This window comes from Bos indicus x Bos taurus, chromosome 10 (assembly GCF_003369695.1).
Source record: "Bos indicus x Bos taurus breed Angus x Brahman F1 hybrid chromosome 10, Bos_hybrid_MaternalHap_v2.0, whole genome shotgun sequence".
Taxonomy (NCBI): domain Eukaryota; kingdom Metazoa; phylum Chordata; class Mammalia; order Artiodactyla; family Bovidae; genus Bos; species Bos indicus x Bos taurus.
Genome location: NC_040085.1, coordinates 31,347,912 through 31,365,010, shown reverse-complemented (window position 1 = coordinate 31,365,010; position 17,099 = coordinate 31,347,912). Strand labels below are relative to the sequence as shown.

General features: G+C 49.8%; 1 protein-coding gene across 1 annotated transcript in view; it reads left to right on the top strand.

Annotated features, from left to right (window-relative positions):
- PLA2G4E (phospholipase A2 group IVE) overlaps window positions 1-17,099 on the top strand; it is an 80,947-nt gene that overhangs the window by 54,860 nt on the left and 8,988 nt on the right. The window contains exons 5-13 of the mRNA XM_027553620.1: window positions 380-420; window positions 5,784-5,826; window positions 6,343-6,403; window positions 7,278-7,438; window positions 7,783-7,866; window positions 8,220-8,257; window positions 10,335-10,470; window positions 11,783-11,919; window positions 14,939-15,161. Coding sequence (XP_027409421.1) covers window positions 380-420; window positions 5,784-5,826; window positions 6,343-6,403; window positions 7,278-7,438; window positions 7,783-7,866; window positions 8,220-8,257; window positions 10,335-10,470; window positions 11,783-11,919; window positions 14,939-15,161 — 924 coding nt within the window. The remainder of the gene's footprint in view (window positions 1-379; window positions 421-5,783; window positions 5,827-6,342; window positions 6,404-7,277; window positions 7,439-7,782; window positions 7,867-8,219; window positions 8,258-10,334; window positions 10,471-11,782; window positions 11,920-14,938; window positions 15,162-17,099) is intronic.

The window sequence follows — 17,099 nt, the reverse complement described above, 5'->3', positions numbered from 1 at the left end:
TGCCGGGGCAGCATCTCAGCTCTCCTTTGCTCCAAACAGTGAGCTTGTTGGGAAAGCAGGAGAACGATGGAAGCTGGAGGGAGAAGATGAACAGCACATGTTCTGGGGCAAAGGGATTTACCTGCTGGGGCTGAGGGTCAGCTTCATACCCTGACCTCCTCTGGGTGGTCAATGATGTTCCTGATAAAAAGACTTGGAGACGGAGAGAGACAAGGAGGACAAAAAGAGCCAAGAGCAGCTGCCCCCACTCTAAGACAGCAGGACCACCAAGTGGGACGGACACGGACATGTCAGCAGGGTCTCCTAGGGTGGCAAGAATCCTGGTCTGGAGAGAAGTGGAGACACAGATCACAACTGCAGTCTCTTCCTCCCCCTGCAGGGCATGGAGGAGCTGGAAGTGGAGTTCCTGCTGGAGGAGAGGTGAGTAGGACCCAGCCCCCCAGGCTTCCACCAAGGTCCGGATTCCAAAGCGGCTTCTGCTCACAGGCATTGCACCTTCTTCCTGCAGTACCCCCTCTTCCACTCCCACCCCTGACACCCATCAAATGCATGGGGATCACTTGGGAGTTCCTAAATAGTGTAGGTGCCTGGGCTCCACCCCTTCTCATCCAGGTCTGCTGATGTCAGTGCTATAAAGATCTAGTACTCTGGCCAATTCATCTGCCTCAGATCCCCAGCATTTCTGATAGTGGCTCCTGGGAAGACTTCCTGCCACCATGGGGATGGGACTTTCCCGAGGTCAGGCTAAGAAAGACATCAGGACTAAGGTGTCTCCTCCTGGACCCAGAACTGTTAGAACAAACTCCCCCCAAACCCGGGGCTGAAGCAGCCCCTCTGCTGCTGCTGCTAAGTAGCTTCAGTCGTGTCCGACTCTGTGCGACCCCATAGATGGCAGCCCAGCAGGTCCCACGTCCCTGAGATTCTCCAGGCAAGAGCACTGGAGTGGGCTGCTGTGCCCCTCTGCAGCCAGCTCCAACTCTGGAACCAAGTCAAGGGGAAGCTCGGGGCCAAGGTATGGGATTATTTCTCATCATTTCCAACTAAGAAAAAGATCCAGGTTCCTAGGGGTATGACTATGCTGTGGACTCACATGGACCTGGGTCACAGAGTTGGGAGTGTGGGAAGAAGGGTACGAAGGGAGAGGAAGGAAAGGAAGGGGCAGTGAGGGGGGGCCCCTTCCTGGAGGGGACAAGCCTGCCCTGGGACAGCAGGGTGCCTTGTGATTGATTGGGCAGCTGGCTTCTTAGCCCTGGAAGGACTGAATCCCCTGGACTTACAATCAGCCCACGAACAGGGGGACAATGAGAGGCAGGAATTAGAACAGAGGGCTTGTCAAGATCCAACCAGAGAATCCTATGTGTAGGGGGTCTTGGGACTGAAGGTCCTCATTAAAATCAACTTAAAATTAAAATTTAATTTGGCAAGTTAAAATCAAGTTCATTTGTTTCACAGTAAAGAAAATCTGAGCTCTCTCCTTTGGTTCTTGGTTTAACAGGACTTTTAAGGGGAAAAGTGTTCCTTGGGTGAATCAGAAAGTGGAGGAACTACGTCAGAATAAGGGTTGACCTGGAGACACAGTCCTCTTGGGCTTAGGTTGAAGAGGGAGGCTCTGGACTTCCCTAGACTAACTGTAACCAGAGAGGCTCTCTCGGGTTTGTAACACAGACATTTCACACTCCCAAGGCCCCTCTCTGGCTGGGTCAGAACTATTTGTTAATGCACACATTAAAGCACAGAACGGAGGAGGGATCCGTTTTTCTATCAGAACTGTTCACATCTGTGCTAGGCGGTGGGCTCCAGCCTTTTCTTGCAACCTGTTTATCCTTATAACTCCATGCAGTTGCATCTGGTTGGACATAAAGAACAGTTATCCTTTAAGTGAGAAAAAAAGGAAACTCTTCTACTCCCTCTATCCTATAAATCTTTATTTCTGGATATTTTATTTTAAATGTATGCCAGTTTTCTCCTTGCCAATTCCTAAGGCTTCTTAAGCCAGTATTTTTCACAAGCACTAAGAAGGTTCTGCTATCTCTTTATTGACTCTATATAGGCTCTTTGTCCCCTTTGTGAGAAATCAGTCAAGAAGGATATGATTTAGAAAACAGACTTGTGGTTGCCAAGGGTGGGTGGGAGAGTGGGGGAGGGTTGGATTGGAAATTTGGGATTTGTTGATGTAAACCAGTATGTATAGAATGGGTAAACAACAAAGTCCTACTGTATAGCTTAGGGAATTAAATATCCCATGATAAATCATAATGGAAAAGTATATGAAAAAGAATAGCATATACTTCAGTATTCTTGCCTTGAGAACCTCATGAACAGTATGAAAAGGTAAAAAGATATGACACTGAAAGATGAACTCCCCAGGTCAGTAGGTGCCCAATATGCTACTGGAGATCAGTGGATAAATAACTCCAGAAAGAATGAAGGGATGGAGCCAAAGTGAAAATAACACCCAGTTGTGGATGTAACTGGTGATAGAAGTCAAGTCTGATGCTGTAAAGAACAATATTGCATAGGAATCTGGAATGATAGGTCCATGAATCAAGGTAAATTGGAAGTGGTCAAACAGGAGATGGTAAGACTGAACATCGACATTTTAGGAATCAGTGAGCTAAAGTGGACTGGAATGGGAGAATTTAATTCAGATGACCATTATATCTACTATTGTGGGCAAGAATCGCTTAAAAGAAATGGAGTAGCCCTCATAGTCAACAAAAGAGTCTGAAATGCAGTACTTGGGTGCAATCTCAAAAACAATAGAATGATCTCTGTTCGTTTCCAAGGCAAGCCATTCAATATCACAGTAATCCAAGTCTATGCCCCAACCAGTAATGCTGAAGAAGCTGAAATTAAACAGTTCTATGAAGACCTACAAGACTTTCTAGAACTAACACCCAAAAAAGATGTCGTTTTCATCATGGGGGACTAAAATGCAAAAGTAGGAAGTCAAGAGATAACTGGAGTAACAGGCAAGTTTGGTGTTGGAGTACAAAATGAAGCAGGGCAAAGTCTAACAGAGTTTTGCCAAGAGAACACACTGGTCATAGCAAACACCCTCTTCCAACAACACAGCAAATGACTGTACACAGGGACCTCACCAGATGGTCAACACCGAAATCAGACTGATTATATTCTTTGCAGCCAAAGATGGAGAAGCTCTATACAGTCAGCAAAAACAAGACCAGGAGCTGACTGTGGCTCAGACCATGAACTCCTTATTGCCAAATTCAGACTTAAATAGAAGAAAGTAGGGAAAACCCCTAGGCCATTCAGGTATGACCTAAATCAAATCCCTTATGACTATACAGTGGAAGTGAGAAATAGATTTAAGGGACTAGATCTGATAGGCAGAGTGCCGGATGAACTATGGACGGAGGTTCATTACATTGTACAGGAGACAGCAATCAAGACCATCCTCAAGAAAAATTAATGCAAAAAAGCAAAATGGTTGTCTGAGGAGGCTTACAAATAGCTGAGAAAAGAAGAGAAGCAAAAGGCAAAGGAGAAAAGGAAAGATATACCCATCTGAATGCAGAGTTTCAAAGAATAGCTGCTGCTGCTGCTGCTGCTAAGTCACTTCAGTCGTGTCCAACTCTGTGCGACCCCATAGACGGCAGCCCACCAGGCTCCCCCGTCCCTGGGATTCTCCAGGCAAGAACACTGAAGTGGGTTGCCATTTCCTTCTCCAATGCATGAAAGTGAAAAGTGAAAGTGAAGTCGTTCAGTCGTGTCTGGCTCTTAGCCACCCCATGGACTGCAGCCTACCAGGCTCCTCCATCCATGGGATTTTCCAGGCAAGAGAACTGGAGTGGGTTGCCATTGCCTTCTCCTTCAAAGAATAGCAAGGAGAGATAAGAAAGCCTTCCTCAGTGATCAGTGCAAAGAAATAGAGGAAAACAATAGAATGGGAAAGACTAGAGATCTCTTCAAGAAAATTAGAGATACCAAGGGAAAATTTCCTGCAAAGATGGGCACAATAAAGGACAGAAATTATATGGACATAACAGAAGCAGAAGATATTAAGAAAAGGTGGCAAGAATACACAGAAGAACTGTACAAAAAAAGATCTTCATGACCCAGATAACCATGATCGTGTGATCACTCACCTAGAGCCAGACATCCTGGAATATGAAGTCCAGTGGGCCTTAGGAGGCATCACTACGAACAAAGCTACTGGAGGTGATGGAATTCCAGCTGAACTTTTTTAAATCCTAAAAGGTGATGCTGTGAAAGTGCTGCACTCAATATGTCAGCAAATTTGGAAAATTCAGCAGTGACCACAGGACTGGAAAAGGTCAGTTTTCATTTCCCATCCCAAAGAAAGGCAATGCCAAAGAATGTTCAAACTACCACACAATTGCAGTCATTTCACTCACTAGCAAAGTACTGCTCAAAATCTCGAAGCCAGGCTTCAACAGTACATAAACCAAGAACTTCCAGACATTCAAGCTGGATTTAGAAAAAGCAGAGGAACCAGAGATCAAATTGCCAACATCTGTTGGATCATCAAAAACACAAGAGAGTTCCAGAAAAACATCTATTTCTGTTTTATTGACTATGCCAAAGCCTTTGACTGTGTGGATCACAACAAATTGTGGAAAATTCTTAAAGAGATGGGAACAACAGACCGCCTTACCTGCCTCCTGAGAAATCCGATGTAGGTCAAGAAGCAACAGTTAGAACCGTACATGGAACAAGGGACTGGTACCAAATTGGGAAAGGAGTACATCAAGGTGGTATACTGTCACTCTGCTTATTTAACTTATATGCAGAGTACATCATGAGAAATGTTGAGCTGGAGGAAGCACAAGCTGGAATCAAGATTGCTGGGAGAAATATCAATAACCTCAGATATGCAGATAACACCACCCTTATGGCAGAAAGTGAAGAAGAACTAAAGAGCCTCTTGATGAAAGTGAAAGAGGAGAGTGAAAAAGTTGGCTTAAAACTCAACATTCAAAAAACTAACATCCTGGCATCCAGTCCCATCACTTCATGGCAGATAGATGGGGAAACAGTGGAAACAGTGACAGACTTTATTTTGGGGGGCAGATGGTGACTGCAGCCATGAAATTAAAAGACACTTGCTCCTTGGAAGAAAAGCTATGACCAACCTAGACAGCATATTAAAAAGCAGCGACATTACTTTGCCAACAAAGGTCCGTCTAGTCAGAGCTATGGTTTTTCCAGTGGTCGTGTATGGATGTGAGAGTTGGACTGTGAAGAAAGCTGAGCACCGAAGAACTGATGCTTTTGAACTGTGGTGTTGGAGAAGACTCTTGAGAGTCCCTTGGACTGCAAGGAGATCCAACCAGTCAATCTTAAAGGAAATCAACCCTGAATATTCATTGGAAGGACTGACTGATGCTGAAGCTGAAACTCCAATCCTTTGGCCACCTGATGTGAAAAACTGACTCATTGGAAAAGACCCTGATCCTATGAAAGATTGAAGGTGGGAGGAGAAGGGGATGACAGAGGATGAGATGGTTGGATGGCATCACCGACTCAATGGACATGAGTTTGAGCAAGCTCTGGGAGTTGGTGATGGACAGGGAAGCCTGGCATGCTGCAGTCCATGGGGTTGCAAAGAATTGGACACGACTGAACTGAATTGATATGAAAACGAATATATACATATGTGTGTATAACTAAACCACTTTGCTATACAGTGGAAATTAACACAATGTTGTAACTCAGGTATACTTCAATAAAATAAGTTAAAAAAAAAAAAAAAAAAAAGAATGACAAGACTGACCAGGAGTTCTCATTTTGTTTTTCAGCCCCTCTCCACCTGAGAGCCTCATCACGAACGGCGTGCTGGTGGTAACTGTCCTTCCAGAGTCTCCTGTGGCTCTAGGGCCACCTGTGGCTGCTCCTCTCAGAGAACAGAACTGTGGGAAGGAAAACCAGGCCCAACTTGGACCCTTGCCCCAGAGCCCGCTAGGAGGCAGGCTAACTGAAGCCAGACAAAGGGAGCCAGGGCATGGTGGGGGCAGCAGCTGGGCTCCTGCTCCTGGGGGGAAAATATCTGGGCCATCCCCCCATCTCCCACAACCGTGTCCTAGGAACCCCCTAATAAAAGCACCCACTAGTCTGCAGCCTCCTCCCAGAATCAGTCTCATCCCAGTTTTCCCTAACTCCAATCCCTAAAAGCATTAAATTCAGAAGTTAAAAGTTTCCCATAATTAGGCTGTTAGTATAGCCATTTTAATTCGATGCAGCTAAAGCCTCAGGATTCAAGGAACTCTCTCCCTGCAAGATCAGTCTCTGGGAATGTGTGGCCTGGTAGAGCATCCCAGGCAGCATGGGCTCAAAATGACCCCCCTTCCTTTGTTTCAGTCTCGACAAATGTCCTGCCTGGAGGTTTGTGCAGAATCCAGGAGGCCAAAGAAGAGGAAAAGTGAGCCCTTCAACCGCTTCTGCCTGCTGGCGGGTGGGAGGCAGGAATGGTGCTGTTTTCTGACTCTATCAACATCAGGGTGGCCGCTCCATGGCCGCCCTCGGCTCGATGGGGAACCCAAAGCTTGGCTGAGTCCTCGGGATCTTCTTACCCTCACGAACCCCTGTCCTTCTCACTGCCCTAAAAGGAGGCTGCTCTTCCAGGCCCCCAGGTGACCCTCAGAGCTTCCCAGCCTGGCCAGCGCCCTGGGCCAGGGATCAAGGGCACAGCACTGCCTATTTGTCCATACTGATCTGCGCTGCAGCCTGTCAGACCAGGGATTCCCTGGGTCTAGCGCGGTGGTCAGCACCCAAGGCAGGTAGGGCCCTCTAGATGCACCGCTTCCTCTAATCAGACTCCAGTTCATAGAGTTCTAGCATCTTATAGCTGACAGGGACCTAACAGATCCACAACTACGAGACCCTCCAGTTCAGCGCTACATCCCATCCCCCCACTCAAGCCCTGCCTGGAAAGAGGACAGCCTCAGAGCCCCACAGGTGGAGGGAGGGGAAGGAAGAGGTTCTACCCTCAAACTGGCAGAAAGGGGGGCTGCTTCCAGTGCAGTGGGAGGGTGATTTGGGGGCACATTGCAGAGAAGGAGGAGGATTAGTCCAGAGAACTCAGCATCTCAGATCTCATGCACAAGCCTGTTGAAGTGCAGGTTCCAGGGCCCTGCCCTGCCCTTCAGAACAAGGCTTTGGGGCATTTTATCCAGTGCCTTGGTCATTCTAAACCCCTATCCTGGGTGCCTCCAGCTAGGCCTTTTAGTGGGCCATGTGAGTGTGGGAAGCAAGAGGCTTCCTGGGGGTCTCAGCCCTCTCGTCCTCTCTTCCAGAGAAGGACCTCCTGGTGACAGTGACGGAGTCCTTCGAGCACACCCAGCACATCTCACCCTGCCTGGAGTCCTGCTGCTCAAACCTTGCCTGCTTCCAATACCCCAAATACTTCCAGCCTGAGGTGCACGTGGAGTTGCCCAAAAGCCCGTGGATCTGTGAGGTAGGGGCTGCAGAAGTATGTTGGGGGTAGGGGCCTGGTAGAGGTGCAGAGGGTAGGGGCCTGGGAGAGGTGTGAGGGGTAGGGGACTGGGAGAAGTGGTGTTGGGGGGTATAGGGGACTGGGAGAGGTGTGGGGGGTAGGGGCCTGGGAGAGGTGGTGATGGGGGGTATAAGGGACTGGGAGAGGTGTGGGGGGTAGGGGCCTGGGAGAGGTGTGGGGGGTAGGGGACTGGAAGAGGTGGTGGTGGGGGGTATAGGGGACTGGGAGAGGTGTGGGGGTTAGGGGACTGGGAGTGGTGGGCAGCGGGAGGGGCCCTCCCCCTCACACACCTGCCCTCCTTCCAGCTTTGCTGCTGTGCGCGCCAGAAGGGCCCTGTGTGCCAGTCCCTCCACTGCCTCCCCGACGGCCAGGCAGTGACCTTGCCTTTGGTGAGGGCCTGGGGTCTGGGAAGGGGCCCCTGAGCAGCTTAGCCTGGAGCTCCTGTGACAAGGAGATGGGGAGAGCCTGGGGGGCCGTGAAGGAGGATGATTTCTGGTAGGGTAGAGGAGTCTTGTGGGGTAGGAGACTGCTGGGCTGCAGTGTGGAGCCAAAGACAGTGTGTGGAGGCTGAGTCCAGGATGGTGGGGAGGGTCATGTCCAGAAGAGAACATGAGTGTGTGCCCACGCGTATGTCTGGAGTCAGGTCGGGGTGGACAGTGTGGTGAGTCTCCACTTCTTTGGTTGGGAACTCTTGGCTCTAAACTTGTCATCCCTGACAAACTTTTCATCTTTCACTTCCCAGAATGAGAACTGTGAATTACACATGAAGTCTACACCCTGGTAAAGTACCCTCTTTCTGTCTGTCCCTCTGACTCATTTCTCTTTAAGGATGTGGTATCTTGTGGTTTTGATTTGCATTTCAGTGATGGCCAGTGATGTTGGGCATCTTTTCATAGGCTTACAGGCCATTTGTGTATCTTCTTCAGAGAAATATTTATTCAAATCTTTTGCCCATTTTAAAGTGGGTGATTTGCCTTTTATTGTTGACTTGTAAAATTTCTTTGTATATTTTGATACAAGCCCCTTGTCAGATATATGACTTCTAAATATTTTTTCCTATTCTGAAGATTGTCTTTCACGTTCTTAATAGTGTTCTTTGAAGCACAGAAATTTTCAGTTTTGGTGAATTTCAGCGTATGTATATTTTTCCTTTGTCACTTGGGCTCTTGGTGTCATATTTAAAACACCATTGCCTAATCCAAGGTCAAGAAGATTTACTCCCATGTTTTCTTTTAAGAGTGTTATAGTCCTAGCTCTCACATGTGAGTCTATGATTGATTTTGAGTTAATTTATATATATGTGAATACATATGTACATATTGTGAAATAGGGGTCCAACTTCACTCTTGGACTCTTGGCATGTGGATATCCATTGTCTCAGCATCATTTGGTGAAAAGATGATTCTTTCCCTTTTGAATTGTCTTGACACCCTTGTTGAAGATCAAGTGACTGTTGCTTCCATTTACAGTGACAGCTGTTTTGTCCTCGATCAAGTTATTAAGCCCCTCTAAGTCTCATTTTTTTTTTCATCTGCAAATTACAGCAATACTAAAGGCATGGTCCATGGTTGGGTTGCTTTGAGGATCCAGTGAGATAACACATGTGAGGAAATCAGTGATCTGAGAAGTGGGACAGTCTGAAAATATCAACTAATGTTATTATTATTGCTATTTGATTATTCATTCCTTCTTGAGACCAAGGGAAAATTTCCTGACAGCTGTGTCTGCAGGCCTGTACTAGACACAGAGGGAACAGATGGGACAGTCCCCAGATTCTGCCTTCAAGGAGATATGACCTTGTTAATTACACAGGTCACTAAGACTCAGGTCAGAAATTCTCAAAGGTTCATTTGCCTGGGGAGCAGGACCTTGGAGGATACAAGGGATGTTGGTGGGCAGAGGAAGGAGGCTCAGGACCCACACTGCTCCTGGGCTCTGGGAGCCAACGGACCCTCCTAGAAAGTAGCAGGAGGTGAGGCTGGACAGACCAGGTGGGGCTTGAATGCCAGGCCATAAGCCTGGACTTGCTCAGATCAGGGATATGATAAAAAGAGGACAAGTGTTGGACATGTTTCTTCTGCCCCACCCGCCTTGTAGACCTGTAGGGATGACAGGATTACAGCGAGAGTGTGAAGGAGGAGTCTTACTCTGGGAGCAGAAAGGAATATGAGTACCGTGAGAACAAGGCCTCGTTTATCCAGCTCTCGAGAGCCCTTATGGTACAGTCTTATTCAGAAGTGTGTGTGTGAGTATGTGTGTGTTTGTGCTTAGTCATGTCTGACTCCTTGAAACCCCGAGGACTGCAGTCCTCCAAGCTCCTCTGTCCGTGGGATTTTCCAGGCAAGAATACTGGCGTGGGTTGCCATTTCCTCCTCCAGGGGATCTTCCCGATCCAGGGATTGAACCCATATCTCTTGGATTTTCTGCATTGGCAGGTTCTCTACCACTGACTACCTGGGAAGCCCTTGCTTTATTCAGAGGGATTGGCTAAAAGGGTCTCAGGGACCCTTGTCACCATGTCTGGCCTCAGGCTCTAGCAGGTGCCTGGGGGACGCCTTCCAGCACTTTCCAGAACTTATTGAGAAAGCATAGGGTTCAATGAATACCTAATAGTGTTAAGTACCTGCTCACAGTGCACCAGCTAAGGCTTTGGGGGCTTTACATTTGGTGGCTCATTGTCAGGAGTAAAGCACGATTAGTCCCATTTTACAGATGAGAAAGCAGAGGCCCAAGGTCACAGAGGTGACACCTGGCAGAACCAGGCCTCAAGCCTAGGTCCAACTGACCCTAAAACCATGTCTTCTCCATGAAGATGGAATCTACAGGCCTGCTCAGCCAAGGTCCTCTGTCCCCATAGTTCCCAGGCGCTGGACGTGCGGCTGGGCTTCAGCCTGTGTCAGGCAGAACTGGAGTTCCTGCAGAAACGGAGGGTGGTGGCAGCCCAGGCGCTGAAGGAGGTGCTGCAGCTGGAGGAGGACCTGCGGGCAGATGAGGTGGGTGAACGGAGGTCCACTCCAAGTCAAACTTGTCCTTCCAAACCGTGCCTGCCGGCTTAGCCCTGCAGTCCCTCCCATGCCCCAGGGCGGCACTGCCTTTCCTGTGGTCCTTAGTGCCAAGGTTCCAGGCGCCCAGGTGAGGGCTGTGCTTCATCACTGTAGGATGTGATTCAGCTGTGTAGTCACAGGGGCAGGGAGGGTAGAGTAGAAGGAAAGGAAGGAGCCCAGCAGCTCCTCTCCTGCACTGACATCCTGAGACAATGAGTGATGTCCTAGCTACACGGGACCACGTGGCCCCCTTTTCCCAGCCAGGGAAACCTTGAGAGCTCCCCTAGCTCACACATGCCACACATTGCCTCTGTAAGCCGTAGGCCCTTCATTCTTTAATTCTCCCTTCCCCCAAATAGGCGTGAACACACACACACACACACACACACACACACACACACACACACACACACACACAGAATGAACTGCAGTCGGGGACTGAAGACAAGCAGCTTCCGCCTGCAGGGCCAGCTTCTGTGCACAGGGCAGACGACAGAGCCTCTGTGCCCTCTGTCATCTCCCTGGTGTGGGCTGGGGCCCACACTCCCGTGAGCAGCAGTCAGCCCGCCGAGAGTTCCCCTTCTAAGGCTAACCACAGTGTGGACAGAGACCTCGCCACTTAGGATGGCTGTGACAGGGCTTCGGCTGACAATAGTCCTCACAGTCCCCATTCAAACGAAAACAAAGTGAGTCTTGGTAAAGACCCCACACCTCCCTCTCCCATCTGTAGGGAAACACACCAAGGGCATCTTAAACCTATGTAAGCCCACAGATGACAACCTTGCTCCTTCCCATATCAAAAATCCATCTGTTCCTGCTCCTAAACATACGGTTTATTCTGAGCACATATCACGAGCCGAGCCTGGCCTTGATGCTCTAACATCAGATCCTCTTATAGCAGATACTGATTCACAGCCATTAAAGAATCACACTGGTTGGATTTTTGAGCAAGTCACCCAGCCCTCTGGCCCCAGTTCATCCTCTTTTAACTGAGGGCTAGATTCACAGTGCTAAGAGCTCCTATGTGACTTTCTGATTTACCAAGCCTGACACCAACCATTGGGTTGAGAGATAAGGTCCAGCTCTAAACCTACCAAGTGGCCTGACACTGTGTGAAAAGCAGTTTTCAGGTTGCTCAATTCCCCCCGCCCCTGCTCTCTGTAGCTCTCTTCTCCTCCTCCACTGTTCTTTCTAAGCTCCTGTCATTCCAAGTCTTCTGCTGTCCAGCCTCATCCCGACAGCCCGCTCCATGTGCCCCCAGGTCCCGCTGATAGCCATCATGGCCACTGGGGGTGGAACAAGATCTATGACCGCCATGTATGGCCACTTGCTGGCGCTGCAGAAGCTGAACATCCTGAACTGTGCCAGCTATATCACCGGCCTGTCTGGGGCCACCTGGTAAGGAGCCGGGGACGTGTCTGGTGAAGCCCAGAGCAAGCAGGCAACAGGTTGGCCAGGAGGGGGGTTTCTGGTGAAGCTCCTCTGCCCCAAGATAGAGTGACTCGTGACACCTGTCACCACTCACAGCTGTGTGACCTTGGGCATACAGCTTAACTTCTCCGAGTCTCATTTTCTGTAGCTGTAAAGTGGGGATAGTAACAGCACTGACCTCATGGGGTTGTTGCGAGATGCTCTCCCAGGACTGGGTACACAAAGGACGTGTGTTGGCCGTGACTTCCGTTTACTACGGCAGGGGCCCAGCAGTGTGGTGGCCAACCAGGAGTGAGCCACTGCTTCCACCGACCCCATCCTGCCGGGGAGAGGCAGCTGTCCTCTCTCAGACCGACCGTGCCAAGTCTCCTGGGGTGGGAGGAGCTGGCCCCGCTGCCCTGGCTGCCCACATAACAGCCCAGCCCGCCCCGTGCGCTCCCTCTGCCCTGTGGGCCGCCTCGGGCTCCCGGCTCCTCACTCTTGCTGGTGAACGGGGAGTGTGAGCCCTCAGCTCTGCCACAGGAGAGGCCAGTGTGAGGACGGCTTCTCCACAGATGCTGGGGCGGGGGTGGGGGGGCACAAAAATGTTTGAATTTCTTTTAAGATCAGGAAAAATGGAAAGAACTTCTAGGTTGAAGAAAATGTTTTAATAAATAATATTACTATATTTGTCTTTACACAACAGTCATAAAAGATAATTTTTTTTTTTTTTTACTATTTTTTATGGTGGAAGGGGCCCACCAAAGTCATGATGCAGCCCTGGTCTAGGATGACCCAGGCCTCGTGACAGCCCAGAGCCTCTCGGCCAGGGCTGAGTCTTATTCTGTGGGAACTAGTAAGCCCCAGAACCTTCCAGGCCCCAACCTGTGCTCCTCATCCTGGAGGACTCTGGGTAGCTTTCATTTGAGTGGACAGATGTGAGGAAAGCCAAGGGTTCCTGGCACACCAGAGGCCCTGAGGCTTCAGCCCAGAGGGGACAGAGGATAGCTGACAATTACTGGCGTTGCCTCTGTACCGAGTCCCGGGGAGACTGTTTCCCATGGACCCTCTCATTTCTTCCTAACAAGACTATGAGGAAGATGTTGTCATTATGCTCATTTTACAGCTGGAGAAAAGAAGGGATTGGTCCAAGGTCACTCAGCTAATGAGTGGTGGAGCTGGGATTTCAACCCAGGTTGAGTCCAGGGCCTACATTCTCAATCCTCACTGATAAACTGCTGCCCATGGGAAGTGGGCTAAGGAGACAGACCTGCTTGCATCGGGGTAGAGGGGTGTCTACCTCCTCCTGGCCTATCTCTGGATCAGGCAGGAAACCGGAAGGAACCCAGGCTGTGCTAGGGTGGGGGTGGGGTGTCTCCTGGCCTGGGAAAGCGCTGGGAAGGAGTTTTTAAAAATCAAAATCAATCCTTTGTAACATCTTTGAAAGCTTTTTAAAAGTATAAAAGTAACCACGTGAAACTAATGGAGAGCAGAGTGCTTTTTTGTTGAAGAACTCTCCTGAAGCCAGAGGCCGCGGCTCAGACAGTTGGGCAGCTGAAGGCCAGATCCCCGTGGGGAGGGCGATCCCTGGCGATCCTGACCTAGACTGAAGAAACTGTGTCCAGGTTAAGCAAAGGCAGACAGAGGCAAAGACCCAGGGCTGGGGATCTCCATCTTTGTTCTACTCCTCCCGACTGCCCACAGAGAAGTTAAGAAGAAAAAGGGGAAATGAATCTTTCAGTTCAGTTCAGTCGCTCAGTCGTGTCCAACTCTTTGTGACCCCATGAATCGCAGCACACCAGGCCTCCCTGTCCATCACCAACTCCCGGAGTTCACTCAAACTCATGTCCATTGAGTCAGTGATGCCATCCAGCCATCTCATCCTCTGTCGTCCCCTTCTCCTCCTGCTCCCAATCCCTCCCAGCATCAGAGTCTTTTTCAATGAGTCAACTCTTCGCATGAGGTGGCCAAAGTACTGGTGTTTCAGCTTTAGCATCATTCCTTCCAAAGAAATCCCAGGGCTGATCTCCTTCAGAATGGACTGGTTGGATCTCCTTGCAGTCCAAGGGACTCTCAAGAGTCTTCTCCAACACCACAGTTCAAAAGCATCAATTCTTTGGCGCTCAGCTTCCTTCACAGTCCAACTCTCACATCCATACATGGCCACTGGAAAAACCATAGCCTTGACTAGATGGACCTTTGTTGGCAAAGTAATGAATCTTTAGCTGGCATCATAATTGTAAAAATTAATGTGACAGAGTAGAAAGAGTCTAGAACTTGGAATCTGCCAAGCCTGGGGTCAGTTGTGCTAGTGGTAAAGAACTGGTCTGTCAATGCAGGAGATGTAAGAGACACGGGTTTGACCCCTGGGTTGGGAAGATCCCCTGGAGGAAGGCATGGCAACCTATTCCAGTATTCTTGCCTGGAGAATCCCATGGACAGAGGAGCCTGGTGGGCTATAGTTCACAGGGCCGCAGAGTCAGACACAACTGAAGCGACTTAGCACACACAAACCCAGGGCCAAATGTTGGCCCCACCACTCTATGGCCCACCACTAACTTTAGGCCAGGTACTGTCCTCACCATTTTATATTAATTCATGTCATCATCACAGTAATGCCGTGAGGTAGGTACAGTTACCATCATTCTCCCCAGTCCACAGATGGGGAAACTAAGGTGAGGAGCAAGTAGGTGACTTGCCCAGATCACGCAGCTGGTGAGTGGCAGAGTCTAGTTTTGAACCCAGGCAGACCTGGGCCCAGAATCCTCACTGTTAAATAATGTTCTTCACCTGGCACATGACAGGCAGTCAAGAAATAGCAGCAGTTGTGACACAGAGTGAGACTCTTCTCCCCTTCACTGCCAGGCCTCATCCCCTTTCCTTCAGGCTCCTCTCCTGGCAGGTGAGGGCTTCCCATGACCTGCCCACCTTCTTTCCTGCCAGAGCCCAGGGTCCATCAGACCAGGCCTGGCTCAGCTCTATCAGCCATGCCTGTCTCTCTCTCCAGGACCATGGCTACCTTGTACCGTGACCCTGACTGGTCCTCCAAAAACCTGGAGCGTGCCATCCTCGAGGCACGGAGGCACGTGGTCAAGGATAAGATGCCTGCCCTGTTCCCAGACCAGCTCCTCAAATTCGAGGAGGAGCTCCAGCAGCGCAGGCAGGAAGGCTACAAGGTCACCTTCACAGACTTCTGGGGCCTGCTGATTGAGGCCTGTCTGGGGGATGAGGTAGGTGCTCAGTTTCCCTTGGGGCCCAACCTGCTCGGGGCTGATGCCCAGCCTTCTGCCTTCATGAGGGCATCGGGAGATACGTCGCACCGTGAGGGAGTTAGACTTGCGTGCAGATGCATCCTTGGACTGTAAGAAGCTTGAGACATCAGAACGCACGATGGAGCCAGACGGTGGGATTGTCTTCCCACATCCTTTTAAATATGACTGAGGCCCTCCACTGGGGGTGGCTTTGGTGCAACCCTGCAGAGAGGCAGCTTTTCCTCTGAGAACCTATGAGAGAAAATGGGGAGGGAGCTGTCAGACTGTGATACAAGCCTGACCCCAAGTGGAAGAGAGAGGGAAGAAAGGCTGGGTGGAAGCATCCTAGTCCACTATGTGGACCCTCGGACAGTCCTCCAGCCAAGCTGGCTGTCAGAGGAGTCTGGCAACCCGCCCCCCACAGAATGGGCGTGACTCAAGATCCCTCTGTCATGGCCTGGGCCCCTTCTCATGGCCACCACACAGAGGATGAGCTCAGGGAGGTTCCTTCCAGCTCTGCTATCCAATGATCTGAGCAGTATGTGCTCATGAAGAGAACCTACTTGGACTGGGACCCAGTTGCTGTGAGAGCCATGTCCGCCATGGTGGGGCAGTGGGATGCCCATGGGATGCTGTGGACCCAGACATTGCAGTGAGCTCAGCTAACACCTGGACACTTCTGACGGCATGGGCCCCAGGAAGGATCTAACTTTGGCTGTTGCTTGACACCAAAATAGGGCTTCCCACCTAATTTCTATCCAGGCCTAGGACTGACTGTCTGCCCCATTCCCGAAGGTGTCTGAAGAGTTCTGAATTCAATAAGAACTTGCCAGAAGGAAGAGGGACAGCAAATTATTTTCTAGTAGACCCCTTCTTCCATAAAACACAAAATTTGAGCAACCAAGGACGGCCCAAAGCTCATCTTCAACATTCATTCACTCCCTCATTCATTCTTTCAACAAAATTAAGAACCTCCTGCATGCCAGGAACTGTGCTAGGCAGTGGGATTCAGACTGGGGCCCTCACAGCTTTCAGTGGATCCCTGCCACTTTTGATAACCCACCATCTACTCTATCCCCATGATGGAAAAGGGCAGGCAGAGGCTGAGGGTGTTGGCTTTTGGTTTCCAGCAGGACAGGGTTTGAATTCTGGCTCTGCTCTGTGCTATTCCTTGAATGGGGATTTCGTCAATAAGTGGTAGTTAGTATTTCTAACAGTGGTTACTGTCCCATGTGATGAGGAGGAATGTGCCAAGGCCTTTAACATTAGAAGTCTGAGCATCGTCCATCATCCATGTCCGGTTTGGTGTGGGAAGGAGCCGAGGTTTCCAGGAAAGCAAGTCTAGGGCTGAAGGAAGGAGGCCTCTGCTCTTCCACTCTGGCCAAGGCAGGGGCCTCTTTCCCTCAGGACCCCTTGATAGTGAATGTGGACTGGGCTCTTCCCTGAGTCCGCAATGTCTTCTCCTTCCAGGATGGTCAGCTCCATGGTACCTGCATCTCTGGGCCCAGTTGTGATAGGCATCCTGTTGGCCTTTCAAAGGAGGCTTTCATCAGTCCCTCCAATCAACTCTGAATATTCATTGGAAGGACTGAGGCTGAAGCTGAAGTTCCAATACTTTGGCCACCTGATGCAAAGAGCTGACTCATTGGAAAAGACCCTGATGCTAGGAAAAATTGAAGGCAGGAGTAGAAGGGGGTGACAGAGGATGAGATGGTTGGATGGCATTACCGACTCAATGGACATGAGTTTGAACAAACTCTGGGAGATAGTGAAGGACAGGGAAGCCTTGCATGCTGCAGTCCATGGGATCTGAATGATTGAACAACAGTTGTTTGACCCACACGTGTGTTTACCATCCCATAAAGGTTCCGTGGTCTTCACACACTTGGACAACCATGGATGTCAGCCAACAGGCAG